Source organism: Gouania willdenowi, chromosome 5, assembly GCF_900634775.1.
Source record: "Gouania willdenowi chromosome 5, fGouWil2.1, whole genome shotgun sequence".
Taxonomy (NCBI): domain Eukaryota; kingdom Metazoa; phylum Chordata; class Actinopteri; order Blenniiformes; family Gobiesocidae; genus Gouania; species Gouania willdenowi.
This window is the reverse complement of record NC_041048.1, coordinates 16,544,583-16,566,829: the sequence shown is the minus strand read 5'-3', so window position 1 is coordinate 16,566,829 and position 22,247 is coordinate 16,544,583. Positions and strand designations below refer to the sequence as shown.

Here is a 22,247-nt window from a genome sequence, read left to right as displayed (position 1 = left end):
TGTAGTTTAGAGTATGAGTCATTGTTCGCCAAAACTTCCATCGAAATGTCAAAGAAGCTCTATCAAGCATGACTTTGGTGTTTCCACCTCCAAATAAAAGTCAGACTGAGCATGAACATACATTTCTTCAGAAAGTCAGCTGTGTCCCACAGAGATGTGCTAAATAATGCTGTGAAAGTCCCACTCTGACAAACAAAATCAGGTTCTCAAAAACCTCAGTCATCCATCTTTTGATAAGCATGCGTTTCGCAGAGAGCCCCAGAAAGTTGTCCAAACAATGTAAACAGCTGATCAACATTCATTTGTAGGGTTTATAATCGTTGTCAATTAAAATGAAAGTATGCTTCACATTATCTATGCTTCACTCTGTTTTGTTCATTTTGTAAGGTGGGAAAAAAGAAACGGTATTTTATAAATCTTTTTTTTTTATTTAAAGAACAGCCCTGAGCTCCCTTAAGCTTTAAAAAAGAAATTTTTTGTAACATTTTGCTTGAATGTTGTGTGTTTTTATTTTTCCGATAAGGAGAGTCATACGTAATTTTTAAATGTTTAGAATAATTGGACTCTGTATAATATTGTGGTTATACAAACATTAAGTTGTTTGTTAACTGTTTGAATTGAAAACGCCTTGGGATGTGGGATAAACCTCATACTGGGCTTAACTTTAGACACGTTTACCCCAAATACCTGCTTTAGGTACTACCACTCACTCATTCCCCCTGTCCTCAGCCACCACCATTATAGCTAAGCTTCACACTTGTCACTACACTGACTTGATTACACAACATAATAAGCACAATATATTCTACTACTTCACATCTCACCCTCACTGTAAAACAATCTATTCTTCCCCACACTTTCTATTTCCTACCTTGACTCTCTCCTCCCTGCTCCCTTTCCCCTCCACCTCCCTCTCCACTTAGGTGTAACACTGCTCTCCCTTTTTATATCCTCCCTATAATAAAATATTTCTTACCCTTCCTTAGGGAGGGCTGGTGATGGTCACAATTAAGCAATACAATAAATCAATGTATTTTATTGCAATAACAAAACATGCATTGCTGTCTCATAATGTTGCACTTCTTGTAGTGTTGACCTTTGACAGCATGTGCAGACAAGAGAAAAAAAAAAAATGAATTTAAAACATTAATGGAGGAGTATTTGCATACTAGTTTTGAATGAGTGAAGGACTGGTATTAGAATAAAAACAAATAAATGAATATTGAATTCCTAAAAACACCCCTTTACCTCAATTAAATGTCAACTTGTTGATCACGCTCGCTGGGTAAATGCTATACACAAAATGATCAATAACATATTCACAGGGGCACATTAAGAACAGTCAGAAGGAATGCCCCCATTGTTCAACCTCGAACATTATAATCTTACAATGTGTTGCATCAGGTTCGGTTCATTCTTTTAGGTGAGCGATTGTTCTTAAACATTAAAAGTTAAAACAAAGAAATGAGCGTGCAACATTTAAACCATTTTGACCTTAAACCAAAATCACTCCATTTCAGTGATAATTAAAACGAAAAACCCAAACACGTCTTATTCACAACCACCCCTAAATCAGGGGAATACAACCGACTGTCGACCCTCTGTTTTGCACTTGCAATTTATAAATATGAGATAGAACAGAAAAACTATCTAGGGTAATAACATGGAATGGCTGTGCTAAAACCCTCAGGGGTTTATGATAACCCTTCACCCATAAATAAAGCTCTTAGATGAAAAAAAGAAAACATTTCAACAAAAGACAGCAGAAAGTATAATGTACTCCCTAAAGCTTAAAGCAGGAATCTTAACAAGAAACTTTTTCAAAAGTGTGAACCAACAACTATTATCTAAATGTCTGATTCAAAAGAACATGTTCATTACCCAATGTTTTGAAAGGAAATTACCATCATGTACTAATAATAGTGTATAACAGTCTTTTATTTGTGCATTAGGTGGATTTCATAGTTTTTTTAATTCTCCTCCTCTACTTGAGGTGAGGCTCAGGTAGTTATTGTGTGTCTCCAGAAACAAAGTGGCTGCGACAGCCGCAACAAATTCTTCTCAGCGCATCACTGGCATGTTTTTTTTTTTTTTTATGTTTTGTTTTTATACTCTTGTACTAAAAAGTGGGTCACAATTTGAATTATTCTTGACTGTTGCAAAAAAGGTGCCATCGTCTCTAAAGAAACAAGCTACAAACTTTCCAGATTCATGCCGTTTTCTTTATTGTATAACAATCAAAGTATCCATTTTCAATGGTGTTTTGTTAATGTTCAAGCAGCCTTGTACTGTTTGTGGAACAGAAAGCAGCTTATATAAGTTCACTTAGACTTGGAGCTGAATCTGGGTAACCAGCAACTAACTGGTTACTTTCATTCACTTTTGCTGCTGCACATCAATCTAATAAGAATGATGTCTTAGTGGTTTTGTTGTAGGTTGTATGGCTTGAATTCTGAATCTTTTGCATGCCGCTCTTTGATTTTCTCACAGGATAGCAGCCACAAATGGTTCATGACGGGCATATCTGACTCGTCAACTACAAGAAATCATGACGGAGGTTTGGAATCGCAACAAGATGTGGATCTCAATTCTTTTAAGGAGAAACAAAAGTCACAAAAAAGACCATCAAACACCACTATCACAGCTTGGTCCAGTGCTGTGTCTGATACAGCAGAGTTGATCTCTACTTGCGGCCTTACCTCTGGCCCGTTTCCTGAAAGGTCTGAAAATGTGAACCAGAATCTGGAAAAAATACTCGAGGTAACACACACGTGCACGCACAATTACAATTAATCACAATTCCTGAGCATTTACTAAATAAGCCTTATTAATAGTAACCTTGCTCTTGAATTAGCTTTCTGTTAGCATTTTTAATGATAACGGGTCAGTTTGACCCATGTCTTAAATCAGCTTTAATATACACTACAAAATATTATCTATCATCTAATTAGTTTCTCCTCACTTGGTTGCCTTGTTAGGCTTCCTAATCATTGAGAATATTGGTATTCATATTTTTTGTGTGGGCGTTTGAGCCTTTTTGTGTCAGTTTACTCCTAGTTATATATATTCTGTATATAACATATTTTAATGATAGTTTACTACGTATGTGCAAGACTGTACCATGGTTCTCCAAGGTTCTGAAATTACAATCGGCAATTGTTATAGAATTCCCATGCCAATTACAATTACAAAGTAAATTTTCTGAAGTCAAATAGAATTCAATTACGATTAAAACAGCAACAGTTTTTTTCAATTACAATTACTATTATAATTACATCCTAATTGTAATGAATTATCAGCCAACCCTGGCTACATCCACATTTTTTCCTCTTTAATCCTCTTTAGATTTTGGACATTTTAATGAAATAGGCCTTTCAAATAAATCAAAGGTGAGCTCTTTTTCCAAACAACATAGATGTATTATTTAACACTTTTAAATACCCTTCAGCGAATGTTTAAGATTTTATGCTATTATGCTAATTTTCATTGCAGCCATTGGCTGAATCCGTACCTCTTTTAACCTTCCACGAAGGCAACTATTTCGACTGGAAAACTTTCGACAAATCCACGGTGCATTTTCTCCATCTCTCACCAAGCATCAGACAAATAAAGTTGTCAGCTGACAAAAACAATACCTTGATCCTTTGCGAGCTGGATAACAAATCCAGGTATGTTTGTCAGATGTTGGTGGACAACAACCAAAAATGATAGAAACCATGGACTCTGCTGATGATTTGCCACAAGAGGCAAATCAGCAGCTCATTAAAGATTCTGATAGGAGAACGCCAAGATGTGTCTCTGCAGTTGATGCCGTGTGATCACTGATGATTTTGATAGTCACAGACGGTGGGTAAAAATGTATTTTGGAAGGATTACTATTATATTTGTAGACTTCTTTTTAAAGGAGAAAATATAGCCTAGAACTGCAAGAATCACAAGGCCAGTAGATGGAACTGTCCTGTACTTGTTATATTTGAGTATTTACACAGTTCTGTGATTGTGTGATATCCCAGCACCCTTCATCAGTGGAGCCGCTGATTTTTGCAAGCTCGAGTGTGTGGCCTGCAGTGAAGGTTTTGACTGAAAGGCTGTCAGGGAAATATGACAAGAAGTTTGTTTCCCTCCCTGCAGCCTTAGTTTATTGACTGCCATTGATTTGTCAGTAGGGCAACACTAGCCTTTTTTGCACTTGTCACACAAATCAACTTACCACAGTCTCCTAAATCAATAGATCCACCGGTAAGACATTTCCTTAAAAGGTCAAAACAATGGCATATGTCCAGCACTGCCTTAAGCGATGTCTGGCTACCCTTTTTTTTTTATTCTCAACATTGCTCGTTGCCTACATCTTGATATAGACTGCATTGATATTGCATATTTCCGCCGGTGACTACTGTCTTTTGGATTTCTGTAAAAATCCAACGATGATATCTTGTGTTTTATTGGTGATAAATCTGCAGGAAGAAGAGGGTGAGCTTTATGATTCAAGTCATTTTGACTTACACCAGCCTGGCAGTCTACCGAGTCAGAGGAATGATGATGACGAGGAGGAGCTTCGAATGTTGGCAAGCCTGAAAAGGGAGCAGGACGAAGATGTGTGCGGACTCTCACTTCTCAGTCAATCTCTGATTCGCAAGTGCAATGTCAGCAAGAGCGTGAGCAGTGATGACACCTCAGGATGCACTCACACTTCCATGGTTCGTAGCACTATGTTCTCCTATTCTTCATCTTTTATGTATTTTCTCTTTGTGAGAGCACCTAGTTGTCATTGATCATGGCACATGGGAGCTTTAATTATTTAATATAAATATTTAATATTCATTTAATATTTTATTAATTTATAAAAGTTAATTCCTCTTTAACCTGACCTTGTAAATACATCATTCCTGATGCTAATTTTATTCCAAATTAAAGTTAAGTCCGAATTATGTGGCTGTTTTATTCTGTTTTTAATTCCGAATTAGATGATTCCTTTTTCTTGTAAACACTTAACTTGGGTAATTCCGCTTTAAGTTAATTTGGATTGTTTTGCGATTGCGCGATGACACGCTGGTCCTGAGATAATCCAAGATGGCGGCGGCCCGGACTCCAGGCTAGACTATTTAACAAAAGCCTTAAAACACATTGATATAATGAAAAGAGTGAATGGACGGAGGCATAAACATGCAGACTTTCACATGAACACACACAGACTTATTAAACACAGACCTTGGTAAACATGGTAAATGGAACAGGCTTTACTGGCTGGCTGGCACTAGGACCCGGAGGCGGAGTAAATGCGTCCCTGTACTGCATTCACAGGCTGTAATATCACCAGTTTATCATTTTACCTGTTGTTAGAGCTACTGTCTTAACCAGGAAGAAACCATTTATTCCTGGTGATTGTTTTCCGGAGTTTTACTGGGCTTTTTACCTATGATTCATTCCTATCTCCTTTCGCTCCGTTGTCCAAACTGAAACCGTGTGTTATTGTCGAGCTGCTGCTTCAAAACTACAATCAAATTAAAGGTGAAAACAGTTCTCGTGTGTGGTCGTCTGTGTTATAGCCGACAATAAAAGGTTTGTTGTGTGTCTTTCCTGATAGACGTGATACGTCACGTTCTCCCCCTGTCCAATCAGAGCCTTCCCAACCCCCAGACCTAAAGCGGAATTATCTAAAGCCGAATAAACCAGTTTTCCATGTAAACCTCGTTCGGGAATTACTATTTCCATGTAAACACGAAGCTGAACACTTTAATTCGGAATGATTTAATTCGGAAATAAATAATTCTGCATTAAAAACATCATGGAACCGTGGTCAATATACTATCATCAAGAGGATTATCTGCATTTGTCCACAAAGGAAAAAAAACTGACCCCTGCTGATCCTTCCAACTGCAGATTTCCATTTCAAACCCAAACTTGTACCACCATGAGAAGTGAATGCACTGAATCCTCCAGTGTGTTTTCTTTAGTATAAAAAAAACACATTAATTGGCCTCTTTCCACTATTTAAAAGTATTCTTGCTTGATATCAACCATCCTCTAAGTGACACATTTTTTATAGGATTCGAATCATTACCAGATGTCTTTTTAGAATGCAAAGATAGTAGGCTATAGCTTGCTCTTGGCTACTGAAGGTCATTTAGATCTATGGACCATTAGCATAAGCACGAAACATTTATAAAAGAAAAGCATTACCCTGTCTGAGTCTGCTGGGTCCGCAGAGGGATTTTCGATGAATACCATCATCACACATGCTGAAGTGGGACACATAGGTATTCATTTATGTGCTAATATTTAAAACGCACATAATGATTTTTTTTTGTTGTTACCGCAGGGGGTTCTCATCTGGAATGCTTTCTTGTGTGAAGCCAATGATGTGGGAGACAATAAAAACATGTATCTGTTGAAAACGGATTATTAAATTCTGTTTTCAGCAAGAGCAGGATAAAAAAAGTACATTTTAACATGAGCCTATATATAAAAACAACAACAGCAAACAAACAAGAGAAGCAACATCACATTTAAAAGCAATTACAAATGCAGATATGGTCTCTGCTACATTGTAACCAATAGATCATGAAGGATTTTAAAACCTTTCTGTCACACACATAATAAAGGGGTGCTTTTGAGACCTAACAAAATATACCCCTTGAGCATGTTCCTTAACTAGAAATGACAAGCCTTTTCTTGTCTCGGTTTGGCAGAATTCAAGTGCCTCCCCACCCCCTGCTGTCAGCTACGGTTTGGTTGCTGTTTTTTTTTTTTTTTCTTCATTAGGAGCTGCTGAAGCACAGAAAGAACTTCACCCACATCAATGTGCGGCTATTAAAGAGCCCACAAAGTTCACTTCTACATCTCGTTCACACAACAAAATTGTTAATAAAAGCTTTCAGTTTAAATTACAAAAATAAAATTAAAATTCACAATTTGATAATATTTAGCTGGTAAGTAAAGATTGATTACAGTGAGTTTTAAGGCAATAAGTTGTTTTAACGTAATGAGGAACGTAACTATAATATATATATATATATATATATATATATATAAACTTGTGGTGTGTCAAAATGCTAATCAGAATACCTTATTTACATTTAAAACAAGCACATTTTCTAATTTATTTAATCATAAAAGTTGAGTTAAAGACTATACATTTTTTCTTTAAGATACAATGTGTTCAATCTTAAAAGTAAAAGTAGTAGACAATTATTAACTTTTGGTTTATTGTGTATGCTATATGGTATTTTTTTTGGGGGGGAAGTGGAGGATTTCTTTTTTTTTAAAAATAGCTTTGAAGTGCCTATAGTACTTTGGAATTGTCGCGCTCTACAGAGCACGCGTGTTCAGACAGAGGTCCCCAGGGATCCTAAACAACTTTTGTGTCTGCAAAAACAATTAAAATCAAGCTTGTTCTCTATCATCAACTGCTCAGCGCTGAAATTAACATTCAAACACAAGTCCTTCTACATGAAGGGAGCGTCCAGGCTGTGACATTTTGAGATGGTTTTTGGTCCTACTTATCGAATGAATCTGCCTCAAATACATTGCTTGTGTTAACCATTTGGAACGGGATAAACTAGATTTTTTTTTAAGTACAGGGGTGTCTAAAGCCTTCCCTGAAAGGCTGCAAATCCAGCAGATTACTGATGTCTCCTTTGTAAAGAAGACATGAATCTTTATTGATTCCTTCGGGATCAATAAAGTATCTATCTATCTATCTATCTATCTATCTATCTATCTATCTATCATCATGCAGCTCTGCAGAAAGCCTGGTAACAAACATTTTAGCTCAGTTGGAGCAGAAATAGAAATGGTGCCCACTGGGACAGGGTTTAGATATCCCTGGTCAAGCAATTGTATTTAAGGAATACTTATGTCTATTGTCGCTATCTCTTCATTTTTAAAGTAAAATCTAGGGATGTCCCGATACAACTTTTTCACTTCTAATATGATACCGATATTGCAGCCTTTCGTATCGGCTGAGACCGATATTGATCCGATAAGATATGAGCACGAATCATACATACTTGTATGACTTATTTTGGATGTGGAATGTTGGAAAAGGCTTGATCACGTGTTGTTACTCAAACACAGATCAATAGTCAGTAACAGTAGGTTAGGTGGATAGAGGTGCTGGGGCGGAAAATTTTATCGGTGATCTTAGATGCAGTCCGATAAAATCTGATCTTTGTTTTCTGGCTGATGTCGGACTGATATCAATATTGGAAAATAGACATTACCAAAGGAAAACATACAAACAATTCCTTGCTACAATGAAAAAGAAGGCTGAATTATTAATATTTATGCAGATGACACTCTCATTAGCTTCAGATTAATTTGATTTTGAATCACTTCTACTTCTATTTTTCCCGTCATGTCTAAGTGAGTCTACCAGTGACTGATATAAAATTAGTTTCTCTACTTACTCATGCAGTTTTAGAGCAAATCTTGTGGTATTTGGGTGTACCGGGTGTTTCTAGAAAACATGGGGAAGTAAATGAAACCATTCTTTCTGCAGCTGAGGTTTTACTAATATACTGTAGCTCTGCTTGCTTGGGTTTTTCACACACTGAGAAAAGAAACAGAATAGACTGTATACAGAGGGATAGCGGAGGATTAAAAAAATGGGTGGAGCTTAAATCTTAGTCTGACCGTGCATAGTTATGCTTAGCTGAGTGTGAGCATACCATCTGTACACAGTAATCTCACACACTCCTTGAGAGATGTAGTGCTTTGCGTTTTAAGTGGCAGCTCCAAGAGCGAGTTGGTAATGGCCGTTTTGAATGGATTTAGTCACTTAAACAAGCTGAGTAGCTAACTGACGGTCCCCAAACCTTTTGTAGCAGATTTTTTGGACATGTACAGTTTTAGTCTAGTTTTTAAAAAAATGTATTTAGGTTTAATTTGATGAGTTACAAGCTGTTACAGACGATGAAGCACCATCCTTCCAGTTTAAAGGTGTCAGTCAGGACTAATTTTTTACAAGGCGTTGGCAGCTTCCTTTGCGCCATAACAGCAGAAACACAGCTGCTTGTCATTAAAATCACATTAGCTTTCATCACTACATGTCCACAAGAAAAATAATAATAATAATAATTTGATGATTTTTTTTTTTTGTCTTTTCAATAGTTTTTCCTGATTATTACAAACATGTAAATCAATTACATCATAGTGTCAGGATGCCTTCGCGAGCATTTAATGCTATAGTCTAGTTTTTGCATTTGATGTTAAGTCCTTGAAATGAACATTGCTGAGCAGGTACGGTTTTACCACTGCTCAACATTAATGTGGAATATTAGTTATTGTCTTATTGAAGGAGAAAACATAAAGCACATGGGGTTGTCTCTAGGGTATTTGGATGGCTAGTATAAATTTAAGCAATAAACAGCTTAAACACATTGGCTTTTTTCTTTTACAGTCAAGTAATGCATTCTTTAAAATGCACTGTGTATATGAAGCCTCCCCAGGCAATGATATGGTCTTTAACATTGACAAGATGGAGTGGGTAATAAACTAGTGATTCTTACATGGGAAATGGAATGTATAGTGTCTAAAGTTAAACATGTACCTTTCTCTAAGAGGATGTATTGTTACCACTTTAAAAGGCTACAGTGATCTCACACAGTTCTAGTCAGTTATTTTATTAAAGTGGTTAGGGCACATTGATAGTCTTAAAATAGAAAATTAGATTATCTTCACCCTTTTATCTTGTTTTGTTTATCCCTGCACTGTTTTTCTTCTTTCATTGTTCATCTGCTGCATTTTTGTGGTTTCCCCCCAAACCACATCTTCCATTCTTAATTTGTTATTTAGCATTGTATATATACCACAAAAATGTTCTTCATACATCAGTGAATGTGCACTCCCTCCCTTCTTTGTTTGCCTTTGGTGAGAGTCAATTATCATTCATTGTACATGCATTTCTTTCAGGTGCAGTATTATATTTTAATGATATTTAAGATTTAATCTTGAAATCAATTACCATAACTTGATCTTTCCTCATAATAATATACAGAAAGTAGCTCTCTATTGCCACGGAACAAAGTGACTCAGAATTTATAAGTCACCTGATACTGTAGCTACTAAATAGTTAGTGTATTGTTTTGTAAATACAAAAGTTGTTCTTGCATAATTGAATTATAAATTGACTGTATGGAATCTGTTCCTTTCGGTAAATAGCTGTCTGACCGACCTTTGTATAATGTATATCTTTGGCTTTGGTTATACATAGCTATAGATGCTATAAATAGTCAGAGACTACCGGTACATGCTAAGGTTGGTTCAGCTATTTGTAGCTCTAGACCACATGTCAAACTCAAGGCTCGAGGGCCAAATCCGGCCCTTGGTTTTCAAACTTTTTTGACTCAATTACCCCCTTTCTCTTATTCCTGAATCTAAGTCCCGCCTTTGTCCGACTACAACATTTTGCCCAGAATACTGGGAAAAAAACAACTATAGAGCATTATGATGGAATGAGTAAGTGATAAGTCACATTGTCAATAATAAGTCGAATGAAACAGTGTTTAATGCAGTGGTTCCCAGTGTTTTTTGGATTATCGACCACATTTTTATATCCAACCATTTCAGGCATGGTGTCACGACCTTGAAGTTGAAAAAACTCTGATTTACTGCTTCCTGAATAGATTTATTTCTACAGTTTTTATACCAAGTCTGACTCTTTTATTTTCAGTTCATGTTTTAATCAAGATTTTTCCCATCATTATTATTATGAATATCAATTTTAACTAAAAATAAACAAAATAAAACCCCATTTTTTTAATGCTTTCATTTGTTAATTTTCTATTTCTATTTTTCTCTCTCACTTTCTTGAGAGAGAGACAACGGGAAATTAACAAATAAACTGTCAGTCTTGGTCCCGGAAATGATAAAAACTATAGAAATTAATCTATTCAGGAGCCCCTAAATCAGGGTTTTTCAATCTTGGGGTTGTGAACGCATGTGTGGTCACCTGGAGTTTAAATGAGATTGTCTGAAATTTTTGAAATCATTCCTTTTTTTTAATTTAAACCAACACACAATTTTAAACAAATTTATTGCTACACTCGTATTTCTAGTGCAACTAAAATGCGGTTAGAAAAAATATTTAAAAAATCTGAGCTCAAACATGATAAAAAAAAAACTAATTCTACAAAAAAGTATTAGGGGTCGCCAGAAATGATTGATATCAAAATTTTTATAGTTTATTAAGCAAAATGTTATAGTCGAACAAAGGGGGTACTTGGATTCACAAATAAGAGAAAGAAGGTACTTAAGCCAAAAAAAGTTATAGAACCACTGCTTTAGAGCATCTATTTTACCAGGCAGGGGAAAGTAGAAATGACAGAGAAAACATGAATCAGTGTGTAAATTACCCTCTAGTTCAGTTGTAGATATGTCAGACTCTCCAAATTCACACATTTAATGATCACAATATTTGCAGGGGCTGGCCTTGTTCCTGTGCCTACATCCCACGACTGCAGTCATATTTTATCACAAATTGTGGAAAGAATGTTGAAGAACTTCGGAAATCCTGTAATTTACACAAAACTTGGTTGCCAAATCCAAGACTTTTGAATTGAAGATCCTATACAAGGACTGATGTGTCGTTTGTTGCTTAGATATTGTAGGTGTAATAAACTGCATGTATCATATATACGTGGAACAATAACAACTAAAATCAAACTCCTCTGTATTTGGCCCCTGAATGAAAATGTGTTTATTTATTCTATTTATTTTCTATATTTTTAAAATATGTATGTTTGAGGAGACTGATAATTGAGTAGTGGAGAAGGGGTTGGTCTGAATTAGCTCATCCTACTCCTTTTCGGACATGTTGGGTTGATATTATCGTTGTTTTCACTATTCTCATTGGTTTCAGGTTTTTTTTGTGTGTGTGTTTTTTTTTGTTTGTTTGGTTTTTTGCAGTTTACTTCCTTGTTTTACTTGTGCATGTTTGAAATAAAGCAAAAGTATATGTTTTTTTTTTTGGCAGCCAGCTAATCAGGGAGAACACTACCAGAAGGAGATGAGCCCCCTTCACCAATCAAATCCCAGGTACGGACAGGGTTGTAGTATTGATTTATTTCAATGGAAAGCAATAATTTAACTTAGCTCTAGTGTGAGAAGTGAAGCCTTTTACCATACTAAGAATATCGCACCTATAGTTATAGTAGTTATCACAGACATTGTTGTCTTGCTTACATACATTATTAGATCTCATGTTTGTTGACAAAGCCAACTGACTTGGGTTGCTTCAATTTCTACATAATTTATAGTTTTTCATAATCTTACCCCTCACTTTCTCCACAAAAAACCAAAAAGTTTGTGTTTGCCATCGTGCCATGTAATTTGATTTCAACATTACATGTTTGAGCTTTAATATTTCAGCACAAGGACAACTTTATTAGTTCATAATTCAAAATCACCACCGGGTGCGTTCACTTGGGTTTTGGTTTGCTTACCTGCGGGTGACTTTTCAGCTCAGAGAGGAGATATATTGGCAACTGGGCTCACATTGCTGGAGGTAAAATAATAAATTAAAGTGTTGCATCCGACTTCAGAAATAGGCTTCGCTGCACACACCACATCTTATGCAGCAATTCCCAAAATGATTAAGAGGTTGACATACTAAAGATTTGATCAAACATGAAAATTTCTTTATTATAACGCTTCATCTGTTAAACCACGTGTCAAACTCAAGGCCCGGGGGCCAAATTTGGCCCTTTTGAGCATCTAATTCGGCCTTCAGGAGAAACTAAAAATGACAAAAAAAAAACATGTATCATTGTGTAAATTACAAAACAATTCAGTTGTAATTATCTCAGCCCCTCCAAATACACATGGATACAACTGTACAAATTTCCAAAGCTTATATCAACATGATGACACTCATTTTTAAATCTCAAATTGATGAAAAAATCTAGTTTTTTTCAAAATCCTCCAAATATCCTCAAATGATTCTACTAAATTAAATAGTAATTGTTCATAATATCAAGGAAATTTAAGTTTAAGGTAATTTAATGCTTGGATAATGTCAGCCATATACCGGTACTTTCAATGTAATTCATACCTGGAAGTGCAAACGGCACATTAATGTTGAAATTGCTCTATTTCCTGCTAAAATCTGTGGCCCTCTTGAGATCAAACTGGTCTTTATTTGACCCCTGAACTAAAATGAGTTTGACACCCCTGTGTTAAACATTACAGACAGTTGCGGTGAATAATACCTTCCTGGTGAGGTGCATTATTTTGAAAGAGAGTATTGCTGGGCAACGATTGACATTTTTTAATCGCGATTATGTGCATTATTCTCTGACAGAATTAACTGCATTCATCCATTTCTCCAACGTTACATTTTCTTACTCTTCTGCACCAGTAGTCTCCAGTGAGAGCAACCGTTGGTGCACGTTGTAACACCGTTGCTTTTATAGTCGACTCTTTTTCATACAACTAGTGTATTCTTCTTCTGATGGTGTGCCTTGAGGGAGGCTCATACCTGCCGTCATTCGTTGCAATCCTAAGAACGTTCCTCAGACTAACATCTTCAATGATAATTATTGGCCTCCAGTTTGTAGCTATCCACTTCGCCATAGCATTTGTTAGCTTGTCTTGCTTTGGCTTATCAAGGCTTTGTTCACACGATGTATCTAATAAAGACTGCCGAAGCCTCCGTTCGGTGTTTGTTTGAGTGGGTGATTTGGTAGAGTCAACGGTGTGTATTGCGTTTAAGTGATACTTAGGACTTGACGTACTCCGGTGACAACAAATAACAATGGTTTCATCCAATTTGCCGTTTCAAAGTGATTTAAAATTCAAATGTAAGAGCTCGGGACCTTTCTCCTTGCTTCTGTCCCGCAAGTTCTTTTCTGTTGAGCAACAAACTTTCAAAATAAAATAATAATTAAAAAACTGCATTAATGCGTGATAAAATAATTGTTGGCGTTAATTAATTGCTGTGTTATCGCAATACCGCGTTAACTTGCCAGCATTAAAAAAGAGACACTCACTACGAGTAAACAGTTCTTTAAAAATATTTCATACATTGGTTTAAAGACCATCCACCAGTCCATAAAGCTTTAAAAGTCTAACTTTGGTCAATTCTGAAAAGCACACAAAAACTTTATTTACATAACCCCGGTTGTACGAGTAATATGAGTGAGATGTCTCACTATGGGATGCATCCTCCACCTGCAGCCCTCAGAAGCATTTGAATCAATCTGCCAATCCTAAATGGCTGGTGAAAAGTGTCCGTCCACTAGGGACACTCCCACCTCCTATGAAAGGAAGAGGTGGACAGATTCAAAAGAAGCACCTCTTCTCACTCGTTCGAGCATGGAGTGTTGTCTGGTGAGACATCTCACTCACAATCACATAGAACCAGGGTTATATAAATACATAATAAATAAATAAGTTCTATTTCATAATATTTCATGAGATGTCTAGCTATGAGATATGGTAGCTCCCATTATTGCAGACATGCTTATTGAGCGGAGACCAGCAGAAATCTGTACGCATCAAGACAGTAAAACCGCCCGTGCCACACACAGGGCGGAAACGTTCAGCATGTAAAAGCAGAGAAACATGAGGGGCGAGGTCCCACTCACCGCCCCACAATTGTCCTGTACAGACACTCCCCTGAACAAAGCCCAGGATGTGGCAAGACCATGAGTCGAGTGTGCACGCAGACCCTCACTCAACCGCAGACCCTGAATTGTATAAGCTAAAGCAATAGCCTCCAGAACCCAGTGTGACAGGCGTTGCTTAGTAACAGGATTTCCCTTACAGGGATTAGCCCAGGAGACGAACAACTGATCGCTCCTCCTGAGCCTCCTTGTCATGTCCATATAAGTCTGCACCGCACAAACTGGACACAACACATGAGGCCGCTGCTCATCTTGTGAGGCAGAAAAGGCCAAAAGGTCAATGGGAGAACATGAGCCCACCACCTTTGGCACAAAGGCCGGGTTGAGCTTTAAAATGATCTTCACATCGCCTGGAAAAAGCTGAGCGCATGACGGGTGCACCAAGAGCGCATAGATGCCACTTAGCTGATGCCAGTGCCATTTACAAAACAGCTTTCAGGGGGGCAAACTTCATGTTCACCTCCTTTAGTGTTTCAAACGAAGAACGTTTAAGTCCTTCCAGAACCAAGTGGTCTGGATACGGGGAGGAGCTTGCGCCCTCCCTTCATGAACTGGCAGATCAGCGGGTGCTTGCTCGTTGGTTTCTCCCCAAGCCTATATGACAGGCTATGATCGCCTCCAAATAAACTTTCACAGTGGAAAAGAGCTGGGTTGATGAAAGCTTCATCTTTCTCATCCTCACCGGATAGGAGAGGGTCAGAGGAGTCTCCGTCCTCCTCTCCGCAGTCTATCATGAGGACATCCTCCTCGTGTGGGGAGATGTCAGCCAGGTCGAGCTGGGAACCCCAGCTGGAACCATAAGCAGCCCTAGTGACCATGTGGGCTATTTCCTCTTCCACCACTGCGGCGGGGAGGAAGGAAGGAGTCTTGTCCATAGAAGCTTGCCTGATAGCTTGCCTTTTTGTGTTAAACACCATGCAGTGCCGACATGAGCCAGGGGAGTCGACAGCGAAACGGGCATGTTCCAGCCCCAGACAGTTCGAGCAGACCTCGTGCTTGTCTTTGCTGGAGATTTTGTTCCCGCATTGAAAGAGGCAAGTCCCAGCGCATCCCGTTTCCTCTGTGGGAAGAGCCTTGGCCTCCATTTCTGCCCTGACGCAAGCAGGGAGAGAAGGTGGATTAGCTTTGAAGCTACCACGTGGCGGCTAGCAGGGATGCGAGACATCGTGTGCTGGAGTGCTGAAGGACGTCGAGGACAGCGTTTTTGGCATGGGGTCGTCAGCCGGAGCTGGGGCTCGACAGTTCGACACCTTGGAGTGGTGAGGAACCAAGGACAGAACTAGATCGAGCGGAGGCAAGGTGTGGTCTTAAAGCAAAAAGGTGGCAGTCCTACCAGCAGTGGTCGACTGGAAGCCAAAGATCCACCTGCGGACAGTTGAGCTGATAGAACCTAAATGCGAGATATGCTGAGAGAGAGAAGAGGTGTTTGAATGGAGGGTGTCTGTTTCACCAGCCAATCAGGATTGGCAGATTGATATAAATGCTTCTGATGGCTGCAGATAGAGGATGCATCCCATAGTGAGACATCTCACAAAATATTATGAAATAGAACCCCATGAATTTAACAGTGGTTGTCTTTGAAATGTTATATATCATCCTTAAGAATAAGCTGTTCTCCTTGCAGGGTTGTGGATACAATATTTTGCCCCGTGGCCTGCCAATTCACTGCTGTGTTTCTGCATTTTTCATCTCTTTTGTGGGTGTACACTGTGCAGTGCGTTACAAGAGAAGACAAAAGGATTGCATCACAGCTCCACTACACAAATTATGCAACCTTCCTTCTTTCCCAGTGTGTGAATTTATTGATGGAAATCTGCACACCTGGGTGCGGTCATGTGTAGACACTGGTGATTTCAGGTATTTGCATTCACGGTGTCGATTTAAGTGATTGAACATGTGCTACATTCGATGTAGAGCCGTTAAAGAATAGGACAGATTTACAATTTCTTTGTACGTCTTATACAACTTGGCAGTTCAGACGTCAAGTAAAGTGATGCCGTTTGATTCAAGGTCTACTGAAGTGAACATTACTATTGAAACACACGTCAAACAGACTCCTCAGCGTGGAGTCACAGACCCACAACTGTATCACTGAGATTCAATTATGAAGCAATGCCTCCATTTACATGTTGAACAGCAGCGGCACGAGGTTTTTGTTGTAGGTTTCTTTTTTTTTCTTTGAGGCGTTGCATCCAGAGACACCCTTAGAGCTATAACTATTTTTTTATTTTTTCGTTAACTGAGCACTGCTGTAGGCTGCCTTACTCTGGAGAGCTACAGCTTTCATGACAGCTAAAATGATTCTGTTCGCGTGCATTAATATTTCCAGGGCTTTTTTTTGTGCATTTTAACATGTTCCTCAGTGCGTGATAATTGTGTCTGCCTTTGGCAAGCGATGCCAATGTGAAACCGCAAATAAGGCTGTCAGAGAGATTATCTGTTACAATATAGCTTTTTTACAATCACGAAGGTATTCATTGACATTATGTTTCAGGCATATCACTCCTGTTTCACTGATTGATATGCAGATTTTTTTTTTTCAATATAATTTAATGCTGTGCAAAGGCTTAATTGAAAAAAAAATAAATACAGTGATGTTTTATTGTCACAGGTCTAGGTTTAGAATATAATGACTTAAACATCAAATGATTTAATCATTCATGCCAAGTCCCAGTTAGCTAATTTGAAATCCAATTTACAGTTCAGCTGCATAGACCCTTGTCCTTAAAAATTGCTTCCATTAACTTTTTCGTTCTCGCCTATCACACAGTCAAAGGAGTGTTAGACTGAGGTAAATGCTTTTGCTAGCAAGAATAATAACGAGAGCTTTTTGTCCTTTAGCACTTTAAAGGCTCAAGGTTTGAAATGAAAGTAGAGGGGAATGAGTTCATGGTTTGCCTCTCGAAAGGGATCACACAAGAATCAACCAGCCTGTTATTAAAATAATTTCATTGTTCAGTTTCAAATACAAAGCTTTTGCTGTTGAAGTATCTCTTTTGAAAAAAAATAAAATTCATTATGAACCCTTCTGACATGATCGTAAAGCCTTTTGAGGCCAATTTTTATGGGTTCAAGTCCGAGTCGTACACTGAGGTCTGTTCCGTTCTCGTGGCTTGCGTTGGTTTTCTCCAGACAATGAATGAATGAATTGTGTTAAAAAGAAAAAAAAACTTGAAACATCCAAGTTACAAACAAGCACCATGACATTTTTCATTCAGGTTTTAATGTGACTTTGTTGTGTAAAATGTGGGTCTGTATCATCAGTATATTGTGTATATATTAGCATTATTACCTCCTCCAAGGAGGTAATGTTATGACCAGCGTTACTTTTTTGTGTCTCTTAGCAGGATTACGTCAGAAATACTTTGACTATTAACCATCACACTTTCACAGAGTTTTGGTTCTGACATGATGAAATGGAATGCTACATTTTTCTATGTATAAATTACAAATTTTATCATTAAAATATTTATATTGATTGAATTTAAATAAGATTTCACTCTAACTCAGTTTTTAAGTGTTACTGCTTAAATCGTATTATTGTATTTTAATAATATACAAATATTTAATAACAATTGTAATAGTTGTCGTCAATATAGTCAATTATAACCCCCCCCCAAAAAAAAAAGAAAAAAAAGTAGATTGTGAAGAGCGGTCTGTGATAGAAATAGAAGGTTTGGCACCCCTGCCTTACGCCACGCAGGAATCAGTTGAGTTTAATCCGAATTAGATCCATATTGCGCATTTTATCACAATTTTTTTTTTTTTTTTTTTTAAAAGGGGGTGGCCTCACGTTTCAACCTATTGTATCATTACTAATGGATACAGACAATTCTTACAAGCCTTTCAAGTGTGAATAATCGTTGAACCATGATCAGAATCAGTGATCCAGTAACTGTGAATATCTGACAAAGATGATATTTGCTGCTTGTTGGAGGTTTGCGGTTTTGAGTGATCTTGTTTACATTTAAATACATTTCTGACATCTATACTACCCATTTTATCATACACCTTAACTGTAAATATTAACATATACATTCATTATTTTCTTTATTAGTTGAGGAACAATGTCAAATTATAAAGATTATTAATGGCAATGATGTAAACTGACATTACGCTCATTTTTTTTAATTTCATTATTGTGGTACATAAATGTAGAAATGTTGCCCCTTGGGTGCATTTTGCTTTCAAAGCTAATGCTATAATCAGCCGTTAGACGTTATTATTGGGATTCACCAAGCCAAGCAGACTCCAACATGTGAATCCTGAAAGCTGTCAGATTGATTTTTTACATTAAAGATGCTGCTCTTTTATGTGATGTTTTATCCAGAGGCAAAAGATGTTCACGGTTAATTTATCTGCTGATATATAGCCAAAAATGATTAGGAATGCTGTTTAACAAATGACTTGTGCTTCGCTGACAAGTAGCAATTCATCTTGTGTTTGTTTTTGTTTTTTTTTTTCTTGTCTTGCTATACTTTCTTAGACTGTACAAAAAAAAAATTATGGTGTTTTCATTTACTGGGAAATGACTGATGTATAGCTCAGCCTACACACATCAGAGGCAAAGAAGACAAACTCATTTCGAACAAAATTAAGTTTTGCCGGTTCAGAGACAGGCAAGGGCAGGACCCCATGCTCTGTGCCAGATTGCAGATACTTGGAAGTCACAGCTTGATTCAGAATCTAATAAGTGATCCTTCAGGTAAGAGGGCTGCACCAAGAGTGGCTAAAGGACAATGGAAGCGAAGATGGGTTTGTGTAAGCGTATATGATGATGGAAGCTCATTGTATAAACGACATGTAGCAGGATGGTGAGGTTAACGGCGTCTGTTGTCATGACTCTATGCCTTTATGGCCGTTTCCACAGGGAGTGGATGGACGTGCTCAGCCCGCCTGTTATGCCTCCTAGCCAGCAGAGAAGGTCAGGCAACACGCTGATCAATTGGGGAGACCAAGTGAGAGGTACAATAACCTTCATTTTATTCCTTTTCGCCCTCTAGACTAGCATTTTATGTCAAGAAGACGAACAATCTGGTGTTTTAGCAATAACACTGATTATGCAAATACTATACATATAACTAATGGGAACGTCTACTGCTGCCAGAGCATACACAAGTGTCAGCGTTGCACCAAAGACCACACAAGCTAGCGGGATGCAAGTCTAACTATACTATCTATACTATACTATCTATGCCAGAGTTGGAGTCAATTATAATTGCAATTATGGTGTAATGATTTTGGTAACTGCAATTTAAAATATATGTTGCTGTTGTAATCAGATTAGATTGTAATTGAGTTCAGATAATTGACTTTGTAATTATAATCGGCATGGAAATTCTATAAAAACTTCAATTTAATTAAAATGTAAAACTAGGGAACCATGTTGGAGTTCTATATATAAATATGTTTCAGATCAAGTTTTCCCACTACATTTCAATTCTCTTGAGTGTCATTTTATTTTTTTAATAATTTGAAATTGAGGGGTATACTGACAGAAAAAAGGCTCAAGTGCCCACACCAAATATTAATACCAATATTTTCATTTATTAGGAAGCATAACAAGGTAACCACGAGATGACACCCCCAGGATTGTGCCAACTTGCCACTAGGGGGTAATCTAAAAAAAATGCCTTGATTATGGGTGTGGCTCCTAGAGTAGTTAAGACACGCCCAGTCACAGCAGCCCCGCCCCCACAGCGCTGCACCGTTCCACATGGAGCTGTCAATCAATGCTCACTGAGGGCTGGGAGAGGAGGAAACCTAGTCCCTCCTCCCATCTTTTATATAAGGGGCGGGGCCAACAGGTCACTGATCTAATCTCAGCCAATAGCAAAATCCAATTGCAATAGCCAGCGTTCAACCCAGAGAGGACAGTCACTAAATGTTCTACGAGAAACGCTAAATTTAAATACTAAAATGTGAAGAATGGGACTAGGATCAATAAACTAAATTACTTCATACCTAATCATACATGTATTCAGCAGAAAAAGTGGTTTTAGGGTGTACTTTTATTTATTTAATCAGTCATAGTCTAGTTATTGTCACTTTAATAAGTGTAGTTGACAAAAGCTATTCCGAACATTTTTAGTCCAAATATTTAACATTGCCTCTTAGATACAGCCACAAAGGTTAATTCCTGTAAGCTTTCCATTGTATACATAATTTTCAGACCTTGTACAGTATTTTTTAAATCAGTTTTCATTATTGTTGCCCAGGTTCTGATAAGATAAAATATTCACTCCAGAACCTCCCGTAACCTTTCCCACATTAAACCCTACCTGTCAGTTTAACAGCTTAATTCTTGTGCTTTAATGTAGTGGGGATTACAGGACATATCTTTACAGCTTCCATAATAAAGTGCAGCTCTGGGTATCTTAAGGCTTGATTGATGAAAGAAAAAAAAAAAAGTGGCTGTAGCAGAAGATTTTTTAAATCCACCTGAGTCTGAAGGTCACCTTAGCATAGCAGTATCTCATTGAATTTCAGATACAGCTGAGTGAGTGAGTGAGCTTTTGTTCATATCTGGCATGATGCAGGGCTGTGCACGCACGCGTAGGAACAATGAAATAATGCATTTATTTAATTTGATTTAAATTCCTTTTGCTTCTGAATGCTTTTGAACAGCTGACAGTGATTTTGCTGCTTTATTACAGGACGAGAACATGGGACGGATGACGACGAGAGAGACGATGAGGACGAGTATCTCAGTCTGCTTTATGATCCTAGCTTGAACCGCTATTTTGATCCCAAGACAGGAAAGTACTATCTACGAGCCTGATTATAAATGAAAGTAATGAATCATTCATGGGAACCAAAAAAAACCTTCAGATTTCTTTTTCAGACCAAACCTATTGATCAGCAGTGTCACCGCCATTTATCACAACAATTAAGTTGAACTGCTTTTTGTTTTGTTGGGTTTTTTTATTACTGAAGGCAGCTTTGTGTTACATTTTGCAGTATTTTGTTGGAGTGTAAAAGACTATAAAATTCTTGATATCTTTCAAGTTCTGGCTGTTCATTCAGTCACACTTGATGGTGAAAGACTTTTCAAACAGCCTTAGTTACAAAAAATTATTCATAAGCTTTCTGAGGGAACATCCTGGTGCTCCTTATGAAGCACTTTTGATTTTAAAACTCTGCAGCCTTTAGAGTTCTTATTCATTTTGTATTATAATTTCCTTTATAGTTATACTGTATGCTTACACAAGAGGAATACATTTAGGTTTTTGTGCTTGAAATAAATGGATTTAACACCAATACTACTTTCCAGTTTTCTGTATGTTGCATGCACTTTATTTTATTCAGATGCCCATTAGCTATACTGCAAAAGCAGTAGCTATTCATACTGGGGTCTACATCACTTACTATATATGCATGACATTACAACAAATAGATTAACAGATAAGATGTATAAACAACATTCACACAGAAAAATAAAAAAACAATAACCAAAGCAATCATAATACATACAAATCAGAAATAAGAACTAAAGAAAACTCTGCCTATATGCAAAATATTCAGGTATAGAATTATGCCATATGTTACATCAAGATTCAGCACACATTACATAGTTTGTTATATAATAATTCTCATTGGTTTCAGTGCATGGATGTTTGAATA

General features: G+C 37.4%; 1 protein-coding gene across 4 annotated transcripts in view; it reads left to right on the top strand.

Annotated features, from left to right (window-relative positions):
- cfap20dc (CFAP20 domain containing) overlaps positions 1-21,616 on the top strand; it is a 44,199-nt gene extending 22,583 nt beyond the window's left edge. For 2 of the 4 annotated variants that reach the window (XM_028447381.1, XM_028447382.1), the window contains 5 exons: positions 2,491-2,760; positions 4,461-4,697; positions 11,975-12,036; positions 19,495-19,589; positions 21,281-21,616. In XM_028447381.1, the coding sequence (XP_028303182.1) occupies positions 2,491-2,760; positions 4,461-4,697; positions 11,975-12,036; positions 19,495-19,589; positions 21,281-21,405 (789 nt within the window). In that variant the 3' untranslated portion in view covers positions 21,406-21,616. The remainder of the gene's footprint in view (positions 1-2,490; positions 2,761-4,460; positions 4,698-11,974; positions 12,037-19,494; positions 19,590-21,280) is intronic. The other 2 variants (XM_028447379.1, XM_028447380.1) reach the window with 2 other exon arrangements.
- Positions 21,617-22,247: the final 631 nt, after the last annotated feature.